General features: G+C 36.5%; 1 protein-coding gene across 1 annotated transcript in view; it reads left to right on the top strand.

Moving 5' to 3' along the window:
• The window catches only part of PKHD1 (PKHD1 ciliary IPT domain containing fibrocystin/polyductin), a gene marked incomplete at its 5' end in the record, with an annotated part of 385,387 nt that overhangs the window by 318,165 nt on the left and 42,681 nt on the right, over positions 1 to 24,541 (top strand). Inside the window, one exon of the mRNA XM_084889432.1 lies at positions 21,790 to 22,804. Within this exon, the coding sequence (XP_084745558.1) occupies positions 21,790 to 22,804 (1,015 nt within the window). The remainder of the gene's footprint in view (positions 1 to 21,789; positions 22,805 to 24,541) is intronic.

Genomic DNA, 24,541 nt, shown 5'->3' with positions numbered 1-24,541 from the left:
CATTTTCAAAATAATCTCTAGCATATAAGACTAATTAAGACTTACTTCAGGTAGTATCTTCTTAGGCCCATAATAACTAGAGACTAGTTTGAAAGTTATGCTGTGTTATCTGAGAGGCAGAAAGGTTAGAGAAGTCAGCTATAGTATAATTTTTTTTAAAAAAAGAAATAAAATAATACCAAAAAGGAAACTCTCCTATAATTATTTAAAAAGTAGGGTTGTGGGATCTTGTGTGAATACATCACTTTATTGTCCAGTTATGTAGATTTCAGCCTCTGGGTGCTTATTCTGACATTAATTAATATAAACGGAATTTGAAACAAAGATTAGAAATGTGTTATGTTAGAAATAGACTTGCTTTAAGGGACATGCATATTGATATGCCAGGAAAATTTGGGAAATTTTCTCACCACTGAGATTTTTTTTTGCCCAGTCTGGAGTCCAATGGAAACTACATATTTACTGAATGATTGATGTTAGTGTTCCTTAGAAACCATGGGGATTGCCATCCTAGATCAGATCATTAGTCTGCCTCGTCTAGCATCTTGCTTCTGGCTTAGGTAATTATCTGATGCTTTTGAGGGACGTTTACATCTTCCTTACAAAGCATTTGACCAGTTTCACAGTGTTGTGTTGTGAGATATAGATGAGAAACGTGGGCTGAAGGACAATGCAGCACAACTAAGTTCTTTCATATTTTAAAATTTTTTTTTATTTTGATAATACTGCTTAGATCCAAATGATTAGGAATGTTGTGATATATGTACATGATCTAATTGCCAAGAATTTGATTTTCTACTCTGTGAGGCTGCAAGAATGACTGCAAGAATGACTAGATAAAAGGTTTTATACTCCTAAAGTATAAAAAGAAAAGCAATGAGTCTCACCATACATAGGGTATATAACTGGGTATGTTTTAGTAGAACTTGGCCTTGGATTGAAAACATAAAAAGAAAACATTAACTGTGCTTTAATTCTAATTTCATAACAAATCACAAAAATAATCAAGTATATCTGAGGATTGGGGGCTGTACTTACTGGCATTTAATGGGTAGAAACCAGTGTTGCTGTTAAACATCCTACAATGCACCATACATCACCTACAACAAAGAAATATCCAGTTCAATTTGTCAGTGTACAAGGTTGAGAAATCCCACTCTAGTCTAGAAAGTGAAGGAAATATGTTTTAGCATCAAGCACAATGTCTTGAACATGGTAGGTGCAAAATATGTATTAACAGAATTTTCACAAGGGACTTCTCAAATCAGACTCAGGGCATAGAGGGAGAGTATTTATTATTATAATTGAGTAAATTGCAAAGTAATGTTAATCTAACACAAATGCATATCATGAAATTTGTGTTAGATTAACATTGCTTTGCAATGGCTGACTAGGCACACATGCAAAACGGCTCATTAAGAGGACTCTTACTAGTATCAGTTGTTAGCCTGTTTGAGTGTTGCTTGTCTTTCTTTTCTATTGTAGTTAGTTTTCAAGGATTAGTATTTTCCTGGGCTCCCATTGTCGATGGCACACAGTTTCTGGAGCTCACGTCTCACCAACGGGTGTTCCTTTGCTTCCATGACAGTTCTCCAGGGCCACAACTCGCTGTTTCAACTCTAATCTTCAAGTTTGCTGATCTCTTTGACTGTTTTTTTATTTTTTTAATTTTTTTATTATTATTTTTTTTATTTTGAAGGATTTGGGAGAAGGGAAAAAATCCTGTTAATTTGTGTGTATGTCTCTCTCTCTGAATTCTGGATCTTGAATATAAACTCTTTATAATGAGATGGTAAATAGTAGGGTATTTGGACCAGGTGATGATTACAAACATAGTGGGTTGTCCAGGGGTAAGTGTCTGGGGGGCAGGATCGGGTATCTCAGAGCCCCTCCTTGGACATTTGGGCAGTTTTTTGCTTAGTTGTGTGGTGCTCACTATGGTTTTCATGAAACTTGCTGTGCTGCTCCTAAAAGTTAGACTTCTAAAATTTTCGCTTCATTTCCCCCTTTCCTGGGGCTCAATAATGCATTCGTCAGCACCATTCTTGTCTAACTTCATGTCTGTCCCTCACCGCCTAACCCTAAGGCAGAACTTCTGACCAGCCTTCAGCGTGCTTCAGGTCTACAAACTCGGGGAGATTCTGTTCCAACAGTTTCAGCACTGCTGGAACCTTGATGCTTCTAATTCCTTTACATAAAGATAGACTTTTACATCCACTAGATGTACGTATAAAGGTTCGGACTTATAAATGCAGACTGGCAGAGCTAGGTTATTAGAACAAGTTTTCACCAAAATTCAAATAAGGATAGTATTGTAGATTCTCTCTTCTGTAGGAATAGAGAAGCATTTTGAGAGGACCAAAGTGGGAGAGGTTATTTTTTCAAGAACCTAAAAGGCCATCAAGACTATTTTAAAATTTTACTTTGCACCAGATGCTTATGCTATGTTTTGTGTGTTTTTTTCTTTTCCTGCTCTTCACAACAGATATAAGGTAGTAGGGCAGGGAAGAGAAAGGGTTAAGATTTCCATTCTAGAATTCACTGTTACATAATAGAACTTTATACTTATTATATCCTCTATAAAACATATAAATTTATGTTTAATATACTTCCTAGAGATATGCATTGAAACCCATATTGTTATTATTTTAAACCAATGATAGGTATTAAGTAGACATCAGTTACCAGTTTCACAACCTATGAGAAAAAATGTTCTCAAATATAAATTTCTGAGACTCAGGTAAATGCAACATTATCTCAACTAAATAACTATAGAAATTAACCCTAAAAATAGGGTACAGAGATAAGTTATTTCTTAATCATGCCAATTTAATATTATGTGCTTATGGTTTTATTTTATATTCTTCTCCTTTTTTTTTTTGGCAGGTTGGTCTTTCTTCATGTTTCAGAATAACAGTATTACATGCTATGAAGAAAGGTTAGAGGGTTGATATTGAGGTTGCATTATAAAGACAAGTTAAAAGCTTTAATTTATACTTGAGAAAAACAAGATCTAAAAGGATTTTGTAAAAATCCTTTGTTCATTAGATAATGTTTATTTAACAAGAAATGAGTGTTTTCAATGAGCTTAAACTGAGGATTTTATTGGAAAGACTTAAGAAGTAAGGTCTCTGGTCTTTAAACCCTGAGATTTAAAGAAATATTGCCAATTACTTTTAAGTCTGTTTTTATTCAGTTCTGTCTACTTGCAATTAGTTATAATGGACTCAGAAGCTAAGATCTTATTCTTCCATTTTCTGTTTTAAAATTTTGGCAGGATTGTTATCTTGTGCTTGTTGTTATTGGGAGGCCCGGGTGGGATTCCATTTTTTCTGTAGTCAATGCTGTTGGGAGAAGCCTGACGTCATTGTCAGGAGGAAGCTCTTAGCCATGAAAGCACTTCAGCCAACCAGGAGGCAAAACAGCTGCGTTGTGATCTGTGGGTCAGAAGTGATGTGGCCTCACCTCCTGGTTTGCTTAGGAAAACCCAAGTTCACACTTGCTGTCCCAGCATAATTGTAATGCATCCCTTTCAAAAGCAACTTGGTTTAAACAATAAATTCTATGGTCACCCTAAACATAGAAGGCTATGTGGAGAGAATGGTATTGGTATCTAGTGGTGGCTGTTTCTTGTGTTTGTAGTGGGAATGTGTGGCTTTTGAAAAATATCAGTATATATCAGTAAAATCTTATCCAGGATGAAACAGAATGTGGAAGAATTTGGGGAAAACTGAGGAAGAAGACATTTGAAGCCATTATTGTAAACTAACAAACCAACATAGGGAAGAGGAGCAAAGGGGAAAAGAATAAGCATAATGACAGGAGGACTGTTAATTATTGGGATGAAGCCAGGTGTTGTGGTGGTGGTGTTAGTGGGAAGAGATGTAGGAAGCAGCACTCACTGTTACTTCAAGAAACAGAACGAGTGCCTAACTAACAAGAGAGCGTAGTGGAGAGGTAAAGGGCATGGACTTTGGAACAGACTTTTTAGAGCTCACTTTCCTCAAAAACTATTTAAAAATGAAAAATACATAAACCTTATGTCTCATTTTTCTCATCTGTAAAATGGGAATAACAGTAGTACTTATGCCATAGGGTTATTATAAGGATTAAATGAGTTAATGCTTTAAAAGCACTTAAAATAATGTTTGTCACATTGTAAGCACTCAATCACATACTATAGTCTGTCATTTTTACTTTTGTTGTTATTGCTTCCAATGAACAAAGGAAGTTATGGCCACACTGTCATCCAATGTCTTAAAATGACTTTAGATTGTGTTTAGAAGTTACAAAACCAATGTCTTTGTGCACACTTCATCAAATAAATCAATGGTGTCAAATCCTTGCAGTCCACTGTGACTAATATCAGAGAAAAAATGTGATCCGGGTGACGTGACATAGAAAGGTCACATTGCCTAGCACCAGCCCTTGCTTAAGTCTAGCTAATTAGTGGTACTTTGGGTTAATTCAAGTGGATGGACCTCAAGGCAATTCTATTTGTAGAATTCAGCTTGATAGTTTAGTTACCTCTGTGTTCTAATTAGAAATGTTTTGAGTATTAATCCACATGGTTTGAAAATGTGAAAATAATTTCAGGGTCACTTTGGAGATGAATGAGTCAAGCCTTGACTTATCATTGATAAGCCCACTTACTCTGAGAAACAATAGTTTTATGGCAACACAAAAAACCTCTTGTTATGGCAAGAGTATTGGACTAAGATACAAGAAGAATGATATTTTTAATCAATTCACTCTATCTTTGAGCAAATACTAAACCATCTGAAGCTCAGTTTTCTCATTAGGCAAATGTAAACACAACTTCTCATACCTGCCTTTCATCATTATTGTGAAAGGCAAATGATGGCAGGTGAGATAGTAGCAAGATACATGTAACAGAGGCTAAAATATGACTTGAGATGCTGAGTCTGCCATCGAATAGATGGACATCTATGGGTATTTAACCTCTCTGAGCATCAGTTTCATCATCTGTAAAACATAAAGGCATTATCCTTCATGTTGTTGTCAATATCTATATATGATGAATACAATATATCTGTTTATTAAAGGATCTATTATTAACATATAATAGCAGGAGTTAAATTATTTGAATCTTAAAAAGTATGATACAAATGTCAAGTTTTATTTTTCCCCTTTTCTCTTTCAATTTTTGTTGAAATCTTTGTTGCAGTTCAGGAAATCTGATGAATTCATAGATTTAACTTAGTGATCCTCTTGCCTCATGTTTAATTCATTCCTCTCTGTGGAAGGAGAATACTCAAAATACTATCATCTATATTTTCTTTGCTCCTGTTTGACCAGCTCTTTCTTATTCACTTTTTTCAATGAGATATCTTACATTCTAATTTGTGATATAAGTACTTTAGGAAGTCAAGAACATAAAATTTTCTGAAAACCAAGAGAGAATGGAAAATCCAAGAAAATGTAAGTTTGTATTTGACACCTGAAAGACATACCGTATTTTCCGGTGTACAAGACGACTTTTGAAATGAAAAAAAGTCAACCGAAAATCGGGGGCAAAAGACCAAAATTGCACAAAAATTACCTGCAGATCTTGACGGCAAAGTAAGTCTTTTCTTTGAAGTGGGGGGTAGTCTTATACAGCGAATATAGCCCTAAACCTATGTTTTAACTGTAAAATTAGGGGGGTCGTCTTATATGCTGGAAAATATGGTATTCAGTAACTTTGATATCCAGTCCTTCTTGGAAAATATTTTCAGAAAGAATTTCTTATAGATTTCATATATAGTAGAGGCCCAGTTCATGAAATTCTTGCACTTGGGGAGGAGGAGTCCTCAGCCCAGCCCACACCCTCTCACAGTCTGAGAGCCCTTGGGGGATGTCCAACTGATGGCTTAGGCCCACTCCCCATGAGTCTGGCTTCTGGCTGAGCAGCATTCTCCCTGTGGGAGCACACTGACCACCAGGGGCAACTCCTTCATTGAGCATCTGCCCCTTTGTGGTTCGTGCACATCATAGCAAGCAGTTGAGTGGCCTTAACATATCATTATCATATTCTACTTTGATTGGTTGAACAGACGACTGGACACTTAGCATATTAGGCTTTTATTATATAAGATTCCATGTTTAAAGGAAATTTAGCTATAAATGAGCAGAACATGAACAGTCAGTTTGAATGTGAGTGAATGAAAAAGCCCTAGAGTTATTAAGTTTATTCAATTTAACACATATTTACTGAGTATCCACTGTGTTTCTGGTACTCTTCTAATTGCTAGGTGTGCATAAGTGCAAAAACTAGACAAAGATGCTTGACCTCTTATAGCTTACATTCTAGAGGAGAGAGATACTTAAAAAAAAAGTACATTATCTACTAGGTTAGAAAGTGATAAGTGCTATGGAAAGCATTCTTAAGTGTAGGGCACATATGTGAATAGGCTAATCAAGATGGGCCTCAATGAGGAGAAAACGTGAGCAAAGAGGAAAAAGGTGTGAAAATGAACTACTTGAATTTCTGGAAGAAGAGTTCTGCCGTGGCAGAGACTCCCAGTGAGCACAGTGATGCAGAGGAGAAATAGCAGAAGATGAGGTCAGAGGGAAAGCACCCTGGTTCTTTGCAAAGAATTCCAGCTTATGGTGTGGTTTTAAAGCTCTCTGAGTCTAATCATATATATATATAAAAGCCTAAGTTATTGTCTGACTATTTGACCATCCAACCAGTAGCTATGATGAGTACTGACCAATACTCAATGCAGGAGCCACTGAGCTGTGTTGACTTGGCAGCTGTGGTTTTCAGGTGATGCACCTGGACCAGAGAGGAGGGAGCCCAATTCCAGGGTGTGCTACCTGAGATTTGCCCTCTTGCAATCCTGGACCCCTCAGGGGATATCAGAGAGGCAGTTTCAGCCCAATCCCTGTAGGCCAGGCTGAGGGACTCCACCTGCCAGAGGGACTTCGCTCACTCCACAGACAACTTTCGAAGCACTGCGCTGCCCCAGGTGCTGCCAGCTGGGGAGGAACTATGTGAGGTTGGCTCCAGGGCATGTCCAGACCTTCTTGCCCAGTCCTACCCTGCCAGCCACCTTCTAATTAACTTCCTTTCAATGTGCACAAATCCATGCACTGGGCCTCTAGTGTAACATATAAAGTCAAAGAGCAATCATCCTTCTTTACAAGAGAGAGCAAAATCAGTGGTTCAAAGGATTCTCACTCTGAATCTCTAGTGCCTTTCTAAATTTAGGGTAGGCATTGTCAGCCTGAATTGTCCTATCTGGGACAATTTTAGAGTACATTTTATAATGATATTTGTTAGCCAGTGTTTATAATGTTCTACTTTAAAGTAAATTAAGGAATGAATTTTGCCATCCTTCAATCAGCACAGAAAGAATGTTAGAAGCCTAGACTGGTTTGGCTCAGTGGATAGAGTGTCGGCCTGTGTACTGAAAGATCCCAGGTTCAATTCTGGTCAGGGGCATGTACCTTGGGTGCGGGCACATCCCCAGTGGGGGGTGTGCAGGAGGCAGCTGATCGATGATTCTCTCATCGATGTTTCTAATTCTCTATCCCTCTCTCTTCCTCTCTGTGAAAAATCAATAAAATGTATTTAAAAAAAAGAAAAAGAATGTTACAAGAACCTTCTTAGAAATTTAAAAAATATCTGATGTGGATTGGCAGAATGGAATTTGGATAGAATTCTGGAAGATGAAATTCTGATCATGAGGACATGGAAAACTCACATAAGCTATTGAGCAAGGTGTTTGCATAGCAGATATACAATGAGTGGCCAGATTATTATGATCTCTGAATGCATAACTGGCCACTCAGTCAGTGTATATCCTATATAATTAAAGGCTAATATGCAAATTGTCCCCTCGACCAAGAGTTCTACCAGCAGGCAGGCTGGCCAACCGCTCATGTCCCCTATCCTCCCCCTGGTCAGGCTGGATCCCACCCATGCACAAATTCATACACTGGGCCTCTAATATGTACACACACACACACACACACACACACACACACACACACACTGAGTGGCCAGATTATTATGTGTTCAGAGATCATAATAATCTGGCCACTCAGTACAATGGTGTTTGTCCTGACAGCAAGTTTTGTTGAAGCTCCATTGAATATACCACTCCTCACCCCAGATGAGTACTAATCTATCAAAAACACTTTTACAACTGAGATTATAGATGGTTTAATCCTCCCTAAGACAATACTTGGGTACGACTGCCACAGATGGGCTCCAGCCCTTGATGTGAAACATTTTTTTTTTCATTTTGTGTCTGTTAGAATAAAGAAGTTGCTTTGGAAAAGAGTAAAATTTACACAGAATACATGGGAGCAATTGACAAAGGATCTTGGGTTACTGGGTGAGTAAACACAGAGTAGGACATCTGGGTGATGAGCTTACAAAAGTGAACAGTCTTAAAAGCATTGGGAGAATGCTTCTAAGAATAAAATATTTCACATTTCATAGGAGTAGTAAAAGTTTTCTTTACCTCATTTTATAATATGAGAACAAATATGCTCTCAATGAAATTAACAGTGGGAAATTTCAAAACAAATAAGAGGAAATACTTCTATACTCGGTGTATAATCAGGCCATAGACTTTTCTGATGAGGAAGGTCAGGGAGTTAAATACTAAAGAGAAAAAGAAAAGAGAGGAAAAATTAGTTAATTTTATGACCAATAATAACATTGTACTTATGCCCTATTACAAGAATAATATGGTTGAAGCTTTGGGGCATAAATTGATCGTCTCAGAGGACAGGAAGGAATTCTCCCACTCTTATTCCTAACAATTTCAATGGCACAAAAAGATTGGCCAAATGCATTATGGGGTCTAATATTTTCCCAGGAGGCAGTTCCAATTAGCCTGGAAAACCATTCTTAAAAGGGCAGTGGCTAGTTTTATCTCTAAAATCTTGTATTTCAGGGGAAACAAACATCAAATCCAAACAAAAAGAATTTTATAGTTGGTGAAATGATAAACTCCCCAATAATAGATATGGTCTAATTTTGCTTTTGACCCAGTAGGTGAATGTCTCTAAACTTAATATTCATATAACTAACTTAGTGTATCATAGTGGATGGAAATTGGCCTTTGACACGGAGCAGGCCCAATGGAAAGCACATGAGCTATCCCTTAAGAATTAGAAATATGTTCTTTCCCTTTTGCCAAGTGTTTTGTGTGGTTTTGTTTTTTTCAAATTTTAAGCCAGCTTTTTTGGAGCTTTTGACTTTCTTGGTCTGTAGTAAGCTGCTTGAGCTCTTGTATCCAGACCTTAGTGGAGCTTTGAATCCTTAGCTGTCAGGGCTCCCAAAAAAGTTTTGAGCTAGCCACCATGTGAAGATCACAATAGATGACCTACTCTGTGTTTACTCACCCAGTAACCCAAGATCCTTTGTCAATTGCTCAAGAACAACATGAGAGAAACAATACTTTCATTAAATGGAACCTCCTAAATGGTAGATGAAGTCTAGGTCAGAAAGTCAGGACATTTATTTGGCCTTTTTCTCAATTTTACTTCTAAACCAAGTGCACCTTAGCCTTGATTTTTTTCCCCTCTGTGTACTTATTCACTTTTTAAATTTATTTCATTTACTTATGCAAAAATGTGAATATTGTATGAAGCAGAGTAATTATTTCCAGTTAACAAATACCCCTGACTCTCTCCAAAGCTCAGCTGTTTACGAGAAGGAAATTTTTCTTTCACCCACATCTCAGCCTAAAGAAGAATAGCTGTCCTCCTGGTGGTGACTCAGGGACCTAGGCTGCTTCTAAAGTCTGGTTTGCCATTTAGAGTCATTTAAGTCCAGTTTCAATACCATTTCCTTATTTGGAATATTGAAACAAAAACCTCTCAGTTTGTCATAATGATTAAATAAAATAAGACATGTTGAATGATTCTAACAGTACCTGACACAGTCAGTAAATTTTGATGTTTCTTCTTTCTGACAGTGTGTATATCAGGCACTGGTGCCAGTGTATGGGAGAAGAGGGAGACATGCTAAGATGAGAAAGGCTGATATCTGTACTCAAATAACTTATAAGCCTACTGCCCCTAAAAGAGAAGGCAAATGTGTTACTAGAGACGTAGCTCCAAGTTCCATGAAGGCAAGCACTGTGCCTCTCCTTTTATTTTTCACTATCATATTCCCAGAGGCTAGATCACTATCAGGATAATGATAAATGCTCAATAAATGGTGTTAAATTAATGCTTACAATAAAGGAAGTAGAAAATGAGATTATTGTCCTGATTTCTCTCCTCATTACCCACCTTGCCCAAAATTTTATTTTAAAAATCTGTGATGATTAAATAATGCCCAAAATGACTATTGATTTTCTGATTCTATACCAGACTTCATCCAAATGAAAAAGATCATCTTTATATGCAAAGTACACAGCTGCTATGATTCTTGAATTTTAAATATGGTTGAGGCTGCTTAATCAGTTACTATTTTTCATGTTGAACCTGTATGTAGCATTGATTGACACCTGCACATACTAGTATAAGAACAGTACCTATTCTTATAGCCTTAGCCACTACTTTGCCTCCGAGTTTGTATAAAGCATATAAAGCCTGTGCTATAAATAAGCCATTCTGTCTGAATGTCTGGTGCCAATTGTGCATCTCAGTAATCTAGCTATGTTTTCTTGCTCAAAATTGAATTCCAAATGTCCTTTAAGCCCTTCACCTTGCTGAATTGTGTTGTACCTGTTTTTAAATGAAGCCACTGAACTTAAAAGATAACTTTGAAGCAGCTTATCTGGATGCTCCTGGCCTAGGGTCTTATTTTTAAGAATCTTAAAAAATTATTTGTTCAAATGACTGAACGGCACCTGGTTAACCTGATCCTGATTCCCATCAACTCTCCCTCCTAGATCATATTTGCTACCTTCAGTGAGCAGATTGTTTGGGTGGCTGCCTCCTCTTTTGACCCATTTTCTCCTGCCATACTTCATGGACATTAGTACAATGAAGTTTTATGCAATATCCTTGTGGATAAATATCCATGTATATTGCTTTGTACACATGGTAAGGAAACTAAAGTGCATAGTAGCCTTCTGTTGCCAAAGGTGACATCATCAAACTAGTGTCTCTGTCCATCAGATCACTGCATTTGAATTAGTGAGATTTCCCTTGGCTCTCCTTTCCATGGCTAACACCAGGATGCTTCATTATAGTCTATCACTTCCTGCTTCCAGAGAGCAGCAGGGACAGGCTGTCCACTCACCCTGACTTTCTGTGAGAGTGACCATGTTCTTTTCTGCCAGAAAATGCACCTGCTTCTTTTTCCTCCAAAGTGGAAGATCTGGGCATAGCAAAATAAGCAAGTAGATCCCACTGTATGCATTTTTCACCCATACTAAAACTGCCAAAACCCAAGTGCAAGAACTCATTCAGAAAGACTTCAGAATGCCAGTTCTGGGCATATGGAAGTTTCTTGTCCTAATCACTTCAGCAACCTTCTGTGCACAGTATATTGAGGACATTTCATTTTATATCACAATATCGAAGGCAGATTTGCAGGGATTCATGGGATTTGTGTTTGAAAAAGCTTTAACAGAAAAGATTGGTTCTCAGGCATTAGATGAAGCAAATATTGGGATAAACAATGTAAACAAATGTATGTGAGAGAGGGCAAAGTTCAAGTCTAAATGTTGACAGATAATTCAAATAATACTTGTCCTCATCCTGTCTCCTGAAGCCAAAAACTTTTTTTTTTTTTAAAGAATCCTTTTATGGCCTTTGTTCCCTTCCTTAAATCAGGATATATTATAAATGTTCAGAGAAAAAGATACATCTGAGAATATCAAAGATTCTATATCCTTCAGGATAGGCTATAACACACACCTGCAAATATCAACAGCTAAGCACAAAAAGGGTTTATTTCTTGATTATACTTCTTGTCTATCTCTAGTTGGTAGGGATCAGCCTCTACCTTGTACTTTGCTGGTCACTGCCTCAGAGATAACTTAAAACTTTTAGATTTGGCAACATTTTATGTAAAAGGCCAAATAGTAAATACTTACAGCTAGGCAGGCAATATAATTTCTTCACAATGAGTCAACTCTGCTATTACAGTGCAAAAGCAGAATGAATAACAGTTCACATATGTAAACAAATGAATATGAGCTATGTTCCAATAAAACTTTATTTGCAACTATAGTTGATGGGCTGGATTTGGCCTAAGGCTCATAGTTTCCTAACTCTGCATTAAGTTGTGTGGCCCAAAAGGGGCACTTGATACCTCTGTTCAATGATTAATGACTAACTGATAATTCTACTCAACCATGAGAATATGGGGGAAGTACAAGCCTGTCAAGCCTAGCTTTATATGTGTTGACACACATACCCTAAAAATAATGAAATCACTGAGCAGTTATTTTTACAGCTGCACAATGCTTGATTAAGCTTACTGATCTTTTAGGGTTTTCCAGCCCCCCAGTTTTCTCTTTAACTCAGGAAGACAGACTTTACAAGGTGGCAGTATTCATTTGCTGTTTAAGAGGCAGTGGAAGTGGCTGGTCTACCAAAAGAGACATTGCTCAGTTCTGTGTGTTGGTCTTGGAACCGTATCAGGTGTGAATAGCTGGAGTTATTTACCTCTTGAAATCTCCACCTTTGGGAGTCCTGGGACAAGACAGATCTGGGGAAAGGATTTGGAAGTAGCAAGGAGAGCATATATTGTCAGATGACATTTCTCAACAGTGAAATTGCCTAAGGGACACAATCATTTTCTCACAGACCAATTTGAGAAGTTTCCTAGATGTAGCTGTGCAGCTGGAAGCAATGACAAAATAGGGTTTTCAGTTCATTTTACTATAAACAGAGAATCATTTAAACCTGTTTACCATAGGATTGTGTCACTCCATTTATGTCGCTTTCTACAAATCCCACCCCTCCCTCTAATTATAGCCAACCCCATTTTGCCCACTCCTGAATCATCAATGTTTTATAAAAGTCATATTGTTTTCTACCTTCAGTTGGCACACCTTTTTCAAGTTTTATTACTACAGCTCTAAGAGCATAACTTAGTCAATTTATTCTCACTCAGTAAAGCTCATTGATATTTCTAATTTTCTCCATATAAGTAAATATTTAGAGAAATGCAGGTTTGCGTGTATTTATCGGTTAGTTAAAAGAGTGACACTAGGAATATGTTATCTAGGTAATAGGCTGTCTATCAATTGAGATATCTGTTCACATTGATTATAATTCAGACCTTCTAAAGTTTTAAGGTACTTTCTTGCATGTTATCATACAAACAAAGCACTTTAGTGAACCACTTTAATACAGGTATACCTCAGAGATATTGCAGGTTCATTCCAGACCATCGCAATAAAACAAGTTGTAATCTTTTTGCTGGTGGAGGGTCTTGCCTTCAATTTGTTTAAAAAAAAAAAAAAAAGCAACATTTATGAAGTGCGATAAAGTGGAGCTCAATAAAACAAGGTGTGCCTGTAATTAAATTGAAAAAGATAAAAACAGAGAACAGAACATGTACCTGGACTAAGAGCAATTATTTGGTGATAGCTCTCAACTTTCATTCCCCCAAATCAATTTCATTTATGTTGAATATGAAAAGATTCAATGATTACTCAACCATGACAAAGAATACCAAGGTATAAAGAGTGGAAATGACTACACCCAAAAAACTATTTTCCAGCTGCCTCATGCACACCTCCTACTGGGGATATGCCCACAACCAAGGTACATGCCCTTGACCAGAATCAAACCTGGGACCTTTCAGTCCGCAGGCCAATGTTCTATCCACTGAGACAAACCAGTTAGGGCTATGTTCAAGGTACAGATGATATTTTTATTTAAAGTAGTGCTGTACTATACCTCGAAATTCATTGTAATTGGGTTAAATGAAGGTGCTATTATGGTTTTTCCTCAAACATTTTAATTTCATTTCACAGATTAGTTGCCAAAATCAAGCTATCATAGAGAAGTGCTCTATTGTTTCTAAAGAGACAGTTACCTAAGTTTCTTTGTTTGGCATAATACTAATAACACTTGTTATGTCTCAGGCCCTGTTCAGAGCCTTTCAAAATACATTTCATTATTATAGCCACCTTATGAACTTGATACCATACCATTTTTCTTTCCACTTTGCAAAGGAGGAAACTGAGGCACAGTAAAGTTAAGTTACTTGCCTAAGATCATAGAGTAACTAGCAGAACCAGCATTTGAACCTACACACTTTGCACCAGAGTCCATGTAAATAACTGGTCCATTAGAATAAACACTGTGCTATAAAATCATTCCCAGCCTGGACAGTGGGATTGGCATTGAAATGCCAGAGGAGGAACAGAAATATGTAAAGACTCACAAAGCAACCAAATTATATAATCAAGGAAAAAGTGTGCTCTTTTTTTTCTTATGTAAAATCGACCACAAATTCACCAAATATAAGCAACTTAACTTCGTTTTCCCTGGGACTATGGAGATATGGGGATAATGTTAACTCCCTCTCTTTTAGTAATTGGTGTAGAGATTTTCCTTTCTTGAGTTAAATAAAATGTGAAGGAAAAGGAAGCACTCATAAGCTTCCATTTGTTTTCAACAGGTAACCAGTGAGTTGGGTGATTCTAGTCACCTCCCCTCCTTCCCACCTGAACTGCCCTTCGGGGCTTGTCTGCTACCGGCTCCGTTGGAAACACTTTGCTGTATCTGAGTTCCCATGCAGGACAGCATTGCCTTGAAAGGAAGATTAATATAAAATGTCAGTCAAAGGTTTTATATTCCCAGCCCAGATCTTTATCTCAGAATAAAAAGGGGAAATTTATCTCTCGTGAGTCATGGGCATTAAGGAGCTGGGAACATTTCACTGGCAGGGAAACTTGGCAAAAATAGTCCTAGTGGATTTCAAGTTTATTTGACTAATTCTTTCACCACTTGTCAAACGAAACTACTTTTGTTTAGGTAACAAAACAAGCTGTTTCCTCTGCCATTTCTCCAGTGAGTTGTATAGGCACTTGTGGCAAACACACATTACTGCTAACTGTTATGATGTTTGCTGTCAAATTCATTTATTTATACAACTGCTGTAAAAAGCCCGAGGCCCATAAGCAGCCATGAAAGATTTCAGAGTCATGGTGTGGGGTCATGAGAGGGGAAAAAAAGTCTCCACTGGTTATGAGAAAGGAACTGACACAGGAAACGGTCACATATGGCGTAGATTTATTGTGTCCAGGGCTTCCCATTCAAATCTCATTACAGCCGCAGCTCAGAGCTGGGCATGGCACAGGCACATTCATTTTCGTTTTGGCATCCAACAGAATTACTGCTGCAGCTTCAAACCGAGGGCCGGGGAAGGGATCAGTTTATCATTCTGGGGAAAGAGTGAACCGAATTGTATTTGTAAGGAATGCTGTTGGCTGCCCATGCCTTTAATCTTAGCCATGAACCTCACTTTCTTTCAACCTGGCAGGCAAGGTTTGCTTGTGAAAAAGAAGTAGGAGGGTGGGAAGAGTATGGAAGGCATGGAGAGTATTACAAAAGGAATAAAGGGAAAAGTGAAGATTAGATGAAAAGGGAAGTCATTTTGAATATTCATGTATTTGTGGAAAATATAGGTGTTCTGATACACAGGCATATGTATGCATGCACATGTGTATGTATGTATGTATATATGTATTATATTTCTTCCCAGTATTTAAAAACAAAAACAAAACAGAGGTCTTATGTTCACATGTTAGAATTTCCTTCACCTGTAGCCTGCTTCTTTCAACACTGTTCCCTATGACTGTTTGCAATGCTTACAGATGCTGTTTCTGACTCCAAGGCAAATATTATTAGTTATAGATGGGGATAATGCCAAAAAAGGCAAAAGGGGAGTGTGAAGTATTCTAAAAAATTATCCTTTCTTGATTATGGTGAACATATCAGCTTATATTTATTAGCATATGTTTGCTCCCAACTCTGCATATACATCATCTCATTTAATCTTGTTCTTCAGCCTATGAATTGGGGACTAGTCAGTCCTGTGTACAAATGGGCTGAGTCAAAGAGGATACAAAACTTGCCTGTGGTTTTTCAGCTAGAAGGTGGCAGAGCCAGGATACAATGCAAATTTCTGTGACTCGAAAACTTGATCTCTCACCCCCTAAGCTATACTTCCTGAGCTTGCATTTGCTTTGGCTGTTTTCAAGGTAGTATTCGCAGAATAAAACACAATTGAGACCATAGCCACTGATGTTTGCAGGTCACATCATAATACAACAGAAGGACAACAATATAAAAACACTTTCTAAGCCACTTATTTTAAGAAAACATAGTAAAAGAATACAAAATGATCTTCTGGAATTTTCACTGGTGGACTTTTATAGATGAATGGGTTCTCACCAATAACAGTAATTTTTTTAATTAAAAAATGGAAAAATGGTTTATTCAGAAGGGTCTTTTTCATTCATATCTGACCCTACTCCCCACCAATCCTTTGCCATTTTATCACTTATTTTCATCTCCTGATCATTTCCCCCCTCAAAGTAACACTTTTATGAAAAGGGAAAAAGTATTTTAAAATACCCACCCAGAGAACTTATGGCCTTACAGACATCTTTGTCTCTTGTAGTCGGTGGTCTTACGTGGTTTTCATTTTTCTCAGATTAGTTGGGAAATGTATTCCATCATTATCTTTGCAAGATATAATATCTCTTGGAAAACAGACCCAAGTACAAGAACCTTGGTGAGATTGTTCATAAGGTTGGGACAGGTTCTCTAACCTGTTGCTCCTGAAGTCCATCAACCCCGTTAGGCCTGCAGATGTGTGTGTTCTGGGTCTCGTGGGTATTTTCAGTCCCTTTGAGCTGTTTTCACACTCGGTGATTTCTTCTCTACCCTCTCTTAACTCTCAGAAGTTGGGAGCTACTCACCACACCAGTCACCAGCTTTTCAAGCGCTGTCTTCCTCGGTAAGAATGGTGCCAGAAGGGACCATTCTCCTCAGTGCCACGGTCTAGCAAGTTAGGAAACCCAACCTGGAAATGCCTTCAGTTTGCAGCTCCAGAACCTAAACTTTTAACCCATGCTGTTGTTTTTCAACTAAATGAACTTGAAGTTTGTCAAATTATATTTTCTATAATACCACTATATATGTGTGTATGTTCAAATATATGTATCTCATCTCTCTTACAATGACTAGAACTACCATATTGAAGTAATTCAATGGACTTTAAAGACCTATAATTCTAGACTCCAAATTAACAAGGTGGTATTTTCTGTCATCTCTACTGAATCTATTATGTATCAGAACATCACTCTCAATTTACCTTCACCTTACACACAAAAGGCATGGCCCTTATTTTTAAAGTTAAAAAACATAATTTTAGCTAGAATCCTCCATTCTATATAAAAGTAGACCTTTTTCTCTACTATTTCTAATATAACCAAAATATATTTTCTTTAACGTTTTCCCCAAATTCCAGTTACTTCCTTTAGGTATTTTAGGAACATAGTTTTGAGATTTTGGAGTTCCACTCCTCAAACCCTGAGGGTCTATGACAAGATATATATAATGAGGATAAATTCAACCTGTCTTCACTTTATTAGATCTGTGGCCATTTATATTTATATTTATTAAATTATAAATAATGAGGTATAAATGTTGTTGACAGAAAATAATTGTAAATGATTTCATTTCTTGGAAATAAGAGAATGATTATATGTTTTGTTTTTGTCAAAATCTTCTATACTTTATTGTACCATGAATTGTGAAATCATCACAAAATGGCTAAAAAATATATTGTAGGAAACTGTGGTGTTAACCTTGAGGAAAAAATCATTAATGTTGATGTGTTTCATTCAATTTTAAACATATAAGTTTTCCCCTTTTGTTGAAAAGAAGAAGATGGAAGGATTCTATGTGCCTTTGAGTCAAAACATTAATTTTAAAAATACTTTTTTTTTTCTTTCCTTGCGATCCATTTTTCTAAATGATGGAAGTTGTTTCTATTTTCTTTTCTTTTAATTTTTTTTTCTAGCAAAGACTACCCCTTTGGCATATTTCCTTTTCAAACGTGAAATGAGGTGGAAAATCCTCATTTCACGACAGGAAGGACAAATATTGACATGAAGTTAATATGTGTTAGAACCCTGGAAGCAACTTGAGTGTACATGTGTACACACTCATACACCATCTCCTCTTTCTCCTCCTCCATCAGAGGTTCCTAACATGCCTCTTTCTTGGTGGTTAGGTCTATGGCTTCCAATCCAGGGAATGACAGGCTGAGCATGTTGTATGTCTAAGCCATTTTAGGATGTTAAAGTATACACAAAGCAAGTGCCATGTGCACACGTAGACTCACAAATACAACCTGCTTAATCTAATTTCCCCCACTTAGAGAACAGCTTCTGGACTTTATCACTGTTCTTGTCCATCTTGGATGCAATAGCATATGCCAAGCCAATACTTGCTGGTCTCCCAGCATTTATTAAGTCCTGTCCACTCTTGCCTTTTTTGAGAGGAATGCCCTGGGGTGACTGGACGGCTGCCCCTGACAGGCTGTGTCACTTATCTATTCACATTGATTATGAAAGTCAGCTGTGGTCAGACTGTGCTTTCTTCCCACCTCCTCCCCCCTTCCCCCCCTTCTTCTCTCAGTACCTCTTACAAGCACCCCTGCCTGGATTTTCATGAGGAAATAATCAGATTAGGCTTTTCACGGTGAGTTCATATGGAGTTCTCTTTCTCCAGTGTGCTACTAACTGAATAAACGTGTTTAGTGGTAAATTGTAAATGACATTATGATTACCAAAGCCAGCATGTGTTTCATTTAAAAGTGATCAGAATTGCAGACCACAAAAATTGTGACTGGCAGATAAAGCCATTTGGAGAAGTGGGAAAAGAAAAGGCAAAAACAAGTGAGAAAGATAGTCATTACTCAAAACAAAACCTTTCCCAACTGAGAAAAGCAGGAAGGAAAGAAATCTAGAGGAAGAAATGATAGACTCTATTTAATGTATTTTATTGATTTTTTTTTATTATTTTTTTTTTTACAGAGAGGAAGGGAGAAGGACAGAGAGTTAGAAACATCGATGAGAGAGAAACATTGATCAGCTGCCTCTTGCACTCCCCCCTCCTCCACTGGGGATGTGCCCACAACCAAGGTACATGCCCTTGACTGGAATCGAACCTGGGACCCTTCAGTCCACAGACTGATGCTCTATTAACTGAGCAAAACTGGTCAGGGCGAGTGGACTGTCACCGTGGCCCCTGCCTGCTTTGACTGGGAGAGTAATCTACAACACCTGTCTGGCTGTGTCCACAGCTTCTCTTACTAGTTAATGTATATTCTCTCCCCCAATTAATAACTATACCCAATTAGCAACTCTGGTACTAATTGGGTGTGCTTTATTTTTGCTTCACATTAAAATTTACATGGTAGAATTGATTAACTCTGAAGAAAAAATAGGGAAGTGGATGGTAGGATACTGATAAACCACCCTATCTCTTAGTCATCAATAAAATTCTGGAAAGACAAAAATTAATTTCTTATAAGGAACGTCTGGATTCCAAATTTATCTATAAAATTAAATAATTAATAGCAGTTGCTGATAATCTTAATACTCTTTCCACTCTAAATTCTCCATCATAGTACTAGGCAGTTAGGTGGCAGTGGAGTAGCCACAAGCACTCAGGATCTAGCTAAGGGAAGTTGAGTAGGATATTCATTTGATGTTAGTTTAATAGAATGTGGTTTTTGTGGTTCACAATCACATCTCTGTAAAGTTCTTACTAGCCACCCATATCAACTTACAATGCTATAACACACAGGAACAAGACCCTAGGTCACACTGTGATGTGAATGAATCCTAAGGACTTAGAATAACATGAGAAGTGAAAGAGAAGTATGTTTTAAGTGACAGTGTCATAAAAATTATTCTGTGCAAATTTATTCAAATATTATGGTTCATACATGAGAAAACCTTTCTAGGAAATTTTCCGTATTTGACAACAATTTTAAACATTTATATATTACCACAATCAGTTATGGGTTATGAAGCTGCAAAGAACTCTTCTAAACTATTGTGATAAAAACAACAACAATATAAATCATCCACATTAAAGAAATGACTGAATTATCTTTCTATTATCCCTATAGAAAATATTACAAAATTGTTGTCAGATATAGCAGATCCACAAAAGTGTGCAACAAAGCTATAAAAAAAAAAGTAATACAGAGGTGTGTTGGATAATTAATTAATAATATTACTTTTCATTAGACTTTATGCTTATGGTGTTTATGTGTTTAATTAATAATAATTTATATTTCAATTTAGTGAATTTGATTTTTTTAAGAGACAGAAAAATTCAAATTTTGTGTTTTATGTCAGTTTCCAAGAAATTTTTCTATTTCATCTAAATTGTTGAATTTGTTGGCAGAAAGTTTGTAATGGTCTCTTAACCTTCATCCACAGGGTCTATAATATTAATCCTTCTTTAATTCTTAGAATGGTGTTTTCTGTTCTCTTTTTGTCTTGAGCAATCTAGTGAAGGGTTATTTAGTTTGGAGATATTTTCTAAGAAACAAGTTTTAGCTTTGCTCACATTCTCTGATTTTGTTTATTTCTTTTCTATTTCACTGATTTCTGCTTTTATATTTATTATTTACTTTATCATTACTTCTGTTGGTTTGCTTTGTTATTTTTAAAAAAGCATTTAGGATAATGGAATAGGAAATTATTTTTAGACAACTCTTTTATAATATAAGAATTTAATGTTACAAATTTCCTTCAAAGTACTGTTTTACTGCATCCCACACATTTTGATATGCTAAAATTTTATTACCATTTAGTTTAAAGTATTTAACAATTTCCCTTATAATTTTGACTACTGTTGCTAGTTGTGTGAGACACAAGTAAACCATGTACCCTACTTTTACAGCCACTTTTTGGTAATTAAATTTATTGATATAGAGGCGGCCTTGGCATAAATTTCTAATCGTATCATGTGGGAAGAAGGATATAAGAATAGAGATCATGCTCATATTTAGTAAATCCTTCATTAGTAATAATTCGTGTTTTTATTTGTTGCTGTACTTAGGCAACTTTGATGAACTTGTAATAAGGCAAGTACAAAAATCTAGAAAACAATACAAGACAATTTTGTTAATATAGACTTTAAATTAAAGGAATTCTTTGCTGGAAGATTTATCTCTGGATTCAGAACAAGAACTATTCTAGGTTCATAGACAGGAAGATTAGGAATGGTGGGATAATGGATAATGCTGTTTCTTTAAATGTTTTAATTATCCCTGACTATCCCCAACTCTGCCCAAATTATTACTTTTTCTCTCTTCTGGTATTTCTTTACTCTTCATTTACAGAAAAATAAATTATGAGAAAATTATGTAGTTTGATATCCAAACTCTTTCACAATTTAGTCAGAATATATCTCTTCATTTTTAATATATCGCCATACATTTTCTGTTCCATCTTCTTTACCCATTGACTCAAATATTACTCTATTCTCTCCTGTTTGTTTTATTTTTGTTTTTCACTATGGAGACCTTAGTGATCATTCCCGTTTTCTTAATTATTTTATGTATTCACTGTTTTTACACGTAGTATTAACTTTACATTTATTATATAACGTACACATTTAAGTTGCATTAAATAGCTGTGATTTAATTTAATTTTGTCCAAGATTTCTTTGCATTCTCTGTATTTAGCATACTGAAGTGTTCAAAAATTGTTTCATGTGGTTACAGATGATGATGAATATGTAGGATTTTGCAAATCATCTTTGAGCAATTGTGGTTCCTATGTCACTTGTTTATTTTCCTTTCTTTTATAGGTACATTTAGAGAAGAACAGAAATGCACATACCGATCCCTGATACAAGGCTACATCTGCAAACAGACTGACCAAGTGATCTTAATTCTTGACATTGTTAATGCCACTTTGACAATGAGGAAGTTATATCCTGTTGTTTCTGTGACTAGTGGTTTTGTTGACATCTTCAGTAGAGCAAATGCCAATACGTCCTGCTCTACTTCAGGGTCTGTATCTACTTTCTATTCCATTTTACCCACCAGGGAAACCACCAAGGTCTGCTTTGTGGATCAGACTCCTCATGTTTTGCGTTTTTTCCTGTTGGGGAACCAAAGTACCTCCAAACTTCTGTTGGCTATATTCTATCATGAACTCCAGAGCCCCCATGTTTTCTTAGGGGAAAGTTTCATCCCACCTATTCTGGTTCAATCAACTTCCTCATTGTTGGATGAGTCTATTGGTTCCAACTATTTCAGCATCATGGATAACCTCTTGTATGTTGTTCTACAAGGAGAGGAGCGTGTTGAAATACGCTCAGGTGTTTCCATTCATTTGGCCTTCACTGTGCTGTTTTCAGTCCTAGAAAAAGGCTGGGAAATGGTGACCCTTGAAAGACTAACTGAATTCTTCCAGATTAGCCAAGACCAAATTAGATTTATTTATGAAATGCCTGGCAATGAAGCAACCTTAAAGGTCATTGCTGACCGTAGAGCAAAAAGAAAGCGCAATTGCCCAACTGTACCTTGTACCAGTTATTATAGAGCTGGTCAACGTAGACCTCTCATGATGGAAATGAACTCATACAGGGTCCCCCCACCAATCTCCATGGAAACTATGTCAAAAGTGATGGTCATTGAAATTGGTGATTTGCCAACAGTAAGGAGCACTGGACTGATTCCATCCTTACCTAGTGACAAATTACAGAATTTGGCTCACCAGATTATCACCGCTCAACAGACTGGAGTACTAGAGAGTATGCTGAATATGACTATTGGAGCCTTACTGGTGACTCACTCAGGGGGAGTCATTGGCTATGGGTAAGTATTAATTATAATAACTCAAATTAGGGCTGATTTCTTGGGTGAATATTGTACATGTCAACTTATACTGAATTATGTCATCTTTCTGTTTCTTTAGGTAAGAATAAAAACATAAAGAGCCATTTGTAGACTTAAATTCTCAATTTAAAAATTCTCTATGAAATCTATCTATATATTTATGATTACTCTATTCCCTAGGTAGTCGAAGATATTATATTTTGGTACTTTAAAGTGAAAAACACATAGGAAGAGATTTTTCTAAAGCCATTTGTTTTCACTTCATTTGATCATTTATTAGTGTAATGAATTTAAGCAATAGGCTAGATCATGGGGTGGCTAAGGTGAAATAGATATGAACAAAAACAGGACTATCACCTTTCCATAGAGTTATGAGCTAAAACTTCAGTCCTGAGGGAGGGAGATGATAATAATTTTGCCTATAGGTACTGGGGAAATATTTATACTTTGGAAAATGTTGGAGTGATGATCAGGAATTTACTAGGCTGAAGCTATGACCCTAATTGGGCTTTATTTAATCTAGATTATAAAGTTCTCAAAGGACACCTTTGTCAAATTGTGTGAGGCAGGAGCATCAATGATGCCAAAGGATGATGCTCTTGGCACTGGCCTGTGTAGGATCTGTAATATACTTTATGCTGTGTTATTCTGACTCCATAAGCTTGTATTTTGAAGTTATCCACTAGATTTCCATTCAATACACATTTCAAAAGTAAATTTATCAAAATGTTTCCCTGAGCGCAGTAACTGAAGTCTATGAAGAACATGATAAGGAAAGGCAGGGGTACATTACTCTCAATTTTATAGACTACATTAGCAAAGGAATGAAGCCCAAATTCATCTACAGCATCTGCCATGAGGTCAAGACTGTTGGAGTCTGAAGCTCCATTTTTTAGCTGATACAAAAGAACCAGCCATAGAGACAATATGAGCTTGGCATAATGCTTAGAAAACATATATAAAGCTAACCACCTCAAAATGCCTGCGGCTTGGCTGTAGAGGACTCACCAAGAGCAGTATGGTTAGTCCTTATAAACTTGTCCTGCCACTAGAAATATAAGCTCAAATCCATGCACATGTTGAGGTGATGTTGGGTCTCTGAAATAGGAAACTTATTCAGATTCTGAGCTATATTACTCAGTGACATATTAGAGCATTCATATTCTTTTAGATTATGCTGCTGTTGCTGCTTTTGTATCTTATATGAGGTAGTGCTAATAAATAAGCAATTAGTATTTAATGATATTAGTTACTCCTGTACAATCTCTCCAATGAATGTGCAAATTATTCTAAAGTAAAAAGCAAAAAGTAATATCTTTACATCTGAGGTGTATTCAAATAATATATTGATTGCCTTTTTATACACAGAGCAACATATTTATACGAAAGCTTAGCTAGTGTCTTTGTATTATATGTTATATCTTTACAATGGAGATGGGTGTTCCTCTTTCCTACAGTACATTTATATGAATGGAAGATATAAAAAGAAAACTCAAGCATTTTTTTCTGGATTCTGGTTGATTTGAAGAGTTGGGGAACTGTTGGCTTACAATTGAAGCATGCTTCTGGTTGCATGATTGTACAAAATCCATTAAATCTTAAATAGTTTTACCAACCACTAACCCTTCAATATGTTATTGATATTATTATGATATTATACATAATAAAATAAGAATCATGAATCTGAAAAAAGTATTCTAGTGTATACTAGCTTAT

Source organism: Pipistrellus hanaki (genome assembly GCF_964339955.1).
Source record: "Pipistrellus hanaki genome assembly, chromosome: 7".
Taxonomy (NCBI): domain Eukaryota; kingdom Metazoa; phylum Chordata; class Mammalia; order Chiroptera; family Vespertilionidae; genus Pipistrellus; species Pipistrellus hanaki.
The sequence above is the reverse complement of the archived record's forward strand: the minus strand, read 5'-3'. Positions and strand labels throughout refer to the sequence as shown.